This window comes from Hemitrygon akajei, chromosome 3, assembly GCF_048418815.1.
Source record: "Hemitrygon akajei chromosome 3, sHemAka1.3, whole genome shotgun sequence".
NCBI classification, from domain to species: Eukaryota; Metazoa; Chordata; class Chondrichthyes; order Myliobatiformes; family Dasyatidae; genus Hemitrygon; species Hemitrygon akajei.
In genome coordinates this window covers 31,928,096-31,935,079 of record NC_133126.1, presented here as the reverse complement: position 1 = coordinate 31,935,079, position 6,984 = coordinate 31,928,096, and the positions used below count along the sequence as shown (strand labels likewise).

Genomic DNA, 6,984 nt, shown 5'->3' with positions numbered 1-6,984 from the left:
TCATCTTATTCCCCCCCCCCCCCCATTTCCTTCCAAATCTCACTGCCTACCAGTTTCCATTTTCCCGCGATGTTACTTGGTGTTGCCACGTTGCCTGAAAACCCATAAGGGATCCAGGAATAGAGATGGCTTCCTGTTCCCGTGACCCTTTTAACAGTGCTGTGACAAGAATGATAAATTCTGATATTAGTTATGAGTTTAAACTGCAGCACATCTGTGTGCTCTATTTTTATATTTTAAAAAATCTGTTTTTGTTTTGAAAACACGTAATTGAGAGGGTTGTAAATGAAGTGACCCTGTGCTTTCTACACTTGTCATAATATTCTTCAAAGTGCTGGCATGATAATTGGTCTGTCACTTCCTGCTCCACACACAATGCTAAATAATATTAATTACGTACTTTGCATCTCAAAGGTGAAGTTGACTTTCAGAAGATCTGTCTCCACTCATGTCCAACTCCTGTAGACTGGACAGGTGCCTGAACCTAGCTTGAGGCTACCAAACTGCTGCGCAAGACTGCACTTGTCTGGAACATTTTAATGAACCGTGGACATGGGCTCGTACTTTATCTTGGGCCTTTGGTGATTCCAGTTTTTGATCATTTGGAATGTGCTCCGTGTCTCCAAATTAAAAGACTTAATTCGGTACACAGAGTTTTATTTTTACTGATGTCTTACAATGCCACCCACACAATACATAAAATTAAGAGGCCTGTTGCCAAATCTAGCACGTTACAAAAAATAAAATGCAAGTTAAATTTCTTCCACTGCATTTGCAACTATCTAAAACAGTTCAAATTAATTAATAAAGAGGACAGATTTACAGCTGCCTCCCCCCCACCCCAATCCCACACTCATCTCTAAATGAGTTTGTGGCCTAGTTTCTCTGAAGATGACCCTGATAAAAGATCATATATGAAGAAATAATGTCTTCTTTTAAGCAAAGGTGACAAGTGTTTTGTTTAAGCAACAGTCCCCCACCATGTGCTGGTGAGTGAACAGATGTCTCAAAGTAACAGAACAGATGGCTCTTGCTGTGCATTCATTTCATGGTACCAGATCTACAAGTGGCAGAATTTATTCTTTTTCAGAAGCCTGTTCTCATAAAGGTTGGGATTGCATATTCATTTAAAATTCCTGTGTTCAATGAGTAACTAATCATATGATATGGACTTAAGATTTGCTTCTTGTTCCAGGGAAAATCCCACATAACGTTTTTCCAGTAACTCAAAGACATTCTTATACCTATCGTACAATTTGCATTTAAGTCAATTACCAGGAAATCTCAGACACCCTGAGAACTGGGAGTTTCATGTTTGGGCTTTTGTATGGTTAGTTTCACCCAAATAATCAGAAAACAGTATCAAGATCTTGAAAACCAAGCAGGAAACTGTGGAGGGCGAGGATATGGGTGATTTCATCCTTCAGCTATTTCACAGCCTTCTGGATTGCCTCTTCCCAAAGAAGAAATGATGCAATACTGGACTTCCAATTGCATGGTGTGCTTGGAACATTATTCTTTCTCCAGAATGAATTGTTCAACCTTGGCCACTGCCCGCACACAAGCGGGTACGGGCGCTGTAAAGGCGAAAGATAAATTGTTTCTTTTGCACAGCAATGGACCAGCTGTTTAATTTTCATCAGAAGTTTAGAAGGTATAATATACCTTGAAGTGCAAAAATCACTAACCCTAAGTGCATTCTTGTCCTTCTTGCAGTCCCAAAACAGAATAAATCCTATACAAACAAAATGGAGTGATTTCCAAAAATTTCAGTGATACTCCCGAACATGATGATATCACATTTTGTTCTATTTCCGATCCTTATGTGAAATGTTAGGAAATATGGACCTAGGTCATGGCTCCCTGATTCAGCACACACTCACCCTGCTCAAGCTGATAGGTGGAATAGAAAGGGGACTGAAGAAGATGGAGCATAAACTGTAATACTGAGTCCCAAAAGTAAAATTCAACTTTTTGGGAGGGGCATAAGAGGCAGAAGTGCATCGATAACTGATGACAAATACCAGTCATGATTTATTTATTTATTTATTTAAAAGTTGATCGGCCCACTTCCAGCCACATTGCTCAGCCTTCACTCTTGATAGCTCCGTAAATGTGAACCTTTCAGACCGACTGCTTCAAAAAGAAACTCTCCAAGTACGAAAGGTAGAAAGAGAATCGAACAGCCTTTCTCAACGACAACTCCCAATTCGCAGAGGTTATAGTTAGTGTGGTTGACAGCCACTGGTTGTAACTCAGTCATTTTGATCATTCCGGAGGGCAACTTCCTCAACCACTTCAACAGCAGCTTCCCCCTGCCTATCACAACTCAATATTAGTGTTTGCCAAGATTAAAAGAAATGCACTTTCATAAGTATATTATATTGAAACAGCAATATGAGGGAGCGGAACTATCAGGCAACTTTATTCAAATTGTATTTAATAATCTTGATAGAGGTAGGAATTTATGCAATTGTCAGCATTTTCACTCTGGTCACATCAAATATCTTTAATGGACGCACAAAAGGTTTTTTCTCAGTTCATTGGTTTATACATTGTTCTTATGCATACATGTATTTTGAGTACAGCTGCATTAACAGTGGTTATTAGTGCTTTCTGGTTACTTACAACTAACATTAAAACAATCAAGGGAATTCATCTTTAGTTATAAGGTGCATAATCACAGAAAATTAATTTTCCATCAGTAAGGCAATCTGAGTAAACTTTGTACAGAAAGTATGAAAATCAAAATGTGCGAAAAGAAGCAATATTATAAGAGACCGTGAAGAATGGTGTTCCACGGCAAATTTACAGATCTGTTCCATCATTTTTAATCCTTGAAGCTGCAAATCAAAATAGGATAAAATTTTCTGCATATTCAGTCCAGTGCATTTTAACTCCTCGCAAGGCATACTTTATCCATGGCGTGAAGGATACTGTAAAAAGAGATACAATAGTCAGTTCAAAACATTCCTAGATATTAAGGAATTGATATATTAACCAAACCCAAAAAAAAAGAGGGACAGTGTTCATGGTGGGGCACGAGAACAAAATGAAATGCTCAGAAAATGTGGCCAACAGCACTACAATGCATGTAAAAAAACATTGGGGCCTTGTGTCAGACTAGTTTTTTTCTTTTAACTTACTTTTCATCATATTTGCATCATTATAATAAAGAATATTTGAATTTAATTTGTTGGTTGCAAGGCTTTCCAAACATTTGAGATAAAGCCATCAGACTGTAATGAAATACATTGTGATAAAGATCAAATCAGAAAACATTACCTGTTTATTGAGAAACCTTCTTCACAAAGATTGACTAAAGCATAAAGCTGTCTCAGTGCAAACTCATTCTGCAAACAGAAAGGAGAAGCTAGCATTATTAATAAAGAAAGAAAGAGTATTGTGTGCTCATGATAGGAACAATGTCACCACACGAGAAGGAATAGAGAAAAGATTCACAAGGATGGTGTACGTGATTCCGGACAACTACAATCATCAGGCATTGAACAACACACAAAGATCAATCACCATTTACAAGACAAGGAAATAGGAATCCAGAGGGTCTCTGGTCTTGGTCAATAATCTGTGAATTCCATTTAGATTGGCCACAGATGACAAGACTAGACTGTGCATTGGGGGAGCCCCATGATCAAACAAGGAGGCAGTATTTAGTGAGCAAGGTGCCTTTCGAATGATGTCCAGGAGGGAACTTTGAGAAATTGACAGTACAATGCAAACACCAGAAGATTTATGTGCCTTTGTAATCCACTCATGACTCTCCCTGTCTCATGATTACTACATCATTGCAAGCCAACATAAATTTAGCTTTTGCTGTACCACACCTTGTTGCCTGTTATCTGTTAATGGAAGTGATAAAACCTTACCTTTCTTAAATCTAAAAGCACCAATTCACTTACAAAAGCTGTCGCCATCCGAAGCGGCAAGGTTGTGCAATATAATGCAGTTACATGATTAGGACATGACAAGCCCCACTCACAAAAAGGCAGAAAAACTATAGACACCGGTCACAATGGAACCTGCCCATATGCCCTTTACATTCAGAAAATTATTTTTTTTTAAAAAGTCAATTAAAATAGCCTAATTGAGAATGTCAAAAATCTTAAAAACAGTTAAGTGCACTCAATGCTAACATTTAAGTTATAGTACATTCCTCATATCCCTTAAAGCTGTTCTTTTCTATTCAAATAGGGTGGCTCACGGTCTAATCTGGCACAAGGTCAGCATTGGCCATCATAACTGCTCGAGGTGCACCGACTTCAAAATACGGCCAGTAGTTCCGTGCAAAGTTGCCTCAGCAAGTTCTATCCCAACATATTTGTGTGTTTTTTTTTTTATAAACTGCTCTACTACAAAAGGACATTCTCTTGGCTGCACACTGATGACAATGACTTCTCCAAAGTGAGATCCCAAAAGTGCCCCCCCCAAAGAAAAAACAAACTAACATGTGGCAGGTTTCTCATTCTAAGCAAAAAAATAATTTTTCAATGAAATTATATACTTACAAGTGTCGAGTGCCAGTTGAAGCAGCGGGTTTTGAAATAGTAATTTGCAGCTTGATAGCATACGTGATTGTAGATACGATTTCGAGAATTTAGAATCCGTACTGTTTGTTCCTCAGATCCTGTAACAATGGAAACTATCTTCCTCATGGACTCCTGAATTATTCTTTTTCTCTGCAAGAGAACGGATGCATCAGCAAAGCAGGATTGTTGCATGGTTTTGTCCTGGAACATCAATAATTCCTCCACACCTGTAGCTGTTCAAGCCACTGGATTCCTCCAGCATAAACACAGGAGATCCTGCAGATGCTGGATACCCAGAGCAACACACAAATTGTTGGAGGAACTCAGCAGTCAGGCAGCATCTATAGAAGTGAAACATGAAAATCGACATTTCGGGCCAAGACCCTTCATCAGGACTTGGAAGGGTCCCTTGAAGGATCTGATGAAGGGTCTTGTCCTGAAACATCTCTCACACCTCCATTAGGATTTTGCTGTGATAGAGCATTTCAGTTATAAGGACTGAATAGGTTTGGTTTCCTTGGAAAGGTGTTCAAATAATGGTATGCAAAATTACCAGAATAGGAAAGGTAGTTTGCAGGAAACTTTTCCCCATATCAGGTATCTAACTCTCAAAGGAACAGACAATAGACAGTAGGTGCAGGAGTAGGCCATTCGGCCCTTCTAGCCAGCACCACCATTCACTGTGATCATGGCTGATCATTCACAATCAGTACCCCATTCCTGCCCTCTCCCCATATCCCTTGACCCCGCAATCTATAAGAGCTCTATCTAACTCTCTCTTGAATGCATCCAGAGACTTGGCCTCCACTGCCTTCTGGGGCAGAGCATTCCACATATCCACCACTCTCTGGGTGAAGAAGTTTTTCCGCATCTCTGTTCTAAATGGCCTACCCCTTATTCTTAAACTGTGGCCTCTAGTTCTGGACTCACCCATCAGCGGGAACATGCTTCCTGCCTCCAGCGTGTCCAATCCCTTAATCTTATATGTTTCAATCAGATCCCCTCTCATCCTTCTAAATTCCAGTGTATACAAGCCCAGTCGCTCCAATCTTTCAACACATGATAGTCCCGCCATTCCGGGAATTAACCTTGTGAACCTACGCTGCACTCCCTCAATAGCAAGAATGTCCTTCCTCAAATTTGGAGACCAAAACTGCGCACAATACTCCAGGTGGGGTCTCACCAGGGCCCGGTACAGCTGCAGAAGGACCTCTTTACTCCTATACTCAATTCCTCTTGTTATAAAAGCCAGCATGCCATTAGCTTTCTTCACTGCCTGCTGTACCTGCATGCTTGCTTTCATTGACTGATGAACAAGGACACCTAGATCTTGTACTTCCCCCTTTCCTAACTTGACACCATTCAGATAGTAATCTGCCTTCCTGTTCTTGCCACCAAAGTGGATAACCTCACATTTATCCACATTGAACTGCATCTGCCATACATTTGCCCACTCACCCAACCTGTCCAAGTCACCCTGCATTCTCATAACATCCACCTGACATTTCACACTGCCACCCAGCTTTGTGTCATCGGCAAATTTGCTAATGTTACTTTTAATCCCTTCATCTAAATCATTAATGTATATTGTAAACAGCTGCGGTCCCAGCACCGAACCTTGCGGTACCCCACTGGTCACAGCCTGCCATTCCGAAAGGGACCCGTTAATCACTACTCTTTGTTTCCTGTCAGCCAGCCAATTTTTAATCCATGTCAGTACTCTGCCCCCAATACCATGTGCCCTAATTTTGCCCACTAACCTCCTGTGGGACTTTATCAAAAGCTTTCTGGAAGTCCAGGTACATTACATCCGCTGGTTCTCCCTTGTCCGTTTTCATAGTTACATCCTCAAAAAAACTCCAGAAGATTAGTCAAGCATGATTTTCCCTTCATAAATCCACGCTGACTCGGACTGATCCTTCTACTGCTATCCAAATGTGTCATAATTTCCTCTTTTATAATTAACTCCAGCATCTTTCCCACCACTGACATCAGGCTAACTGGTCTATAATTCCCTGTTTAGGCATAGGATAAGAGGCAAGAAATGTGGAAGAGATCAGAGAAGGAGCTTTTTCACCCAGAAATTGGAATAATACACAATGTGTTGGAGGAGCTCAGCAGGTCAGGCAGCATCTATGGATAGGAATAAAAGTAGATTTCCAGCATCTGCAGAACCGACTGTCTCTGGAATCTAGAATACAGACCTAGAAGGTGTTATGCACTCAGAAAAGGGTTCAGTATAGATAACTGATTTATGGTTGGCATAGACCTGGCAGGTCAAAAGGCATGTCACTGTGATTTTATATGCAGAAATCTAAACAGTCAATTTCACTATTTGAAATCTGTCTCAATAATTTACTGAACATTGACTGAAAAAAGGATTGAAAATGCAGGAAATACTCAGCAGAATCTGTGGAGATGGGAGCGGCTAACAAGC

At 40.3% G+C, this 6,984-nt stretch overlaps 1 protein-coding gene across 4 annotated transcripts in view; it reads right to left on the bottom strand.

Annotated features, from left to right (window-relative positions):
- Positions 1 to 2,423: 2,423 nt before the first annotated feature.
- The window catches only part of lgmn (legumain), a 48,893-nt gene continuing 44,332 nt past the window's right edge, over positions 2,424 to 6,984 (bottom strand). For all 4 annotated transcript variants that reach the window (XM_073039491.1, XM_073039492.1, XM_073039493.1 and 1 more), the window contains 3 exons: positions 4,527 to 4,697; positions 3,286 to 3,353; positions 2,424 to 2,936 (listed from right to left, as the gene is read on the bottom strand). In XM_073039491.1, coding sequence (XP_072895592.1) covers positions 2,894 to 2,936; positions 3,286 to 3,353; positions 4,527 to 4,697 — 282 coding nt within the window. In that variant the 3' untranslated portion in view covers positions 2,424 to 2,893. The remainder of the gene's footprint in view (positions 2,937 to 3,285; positions 3,354 to 4,526; positions 4,698 to 6,984) is intronic.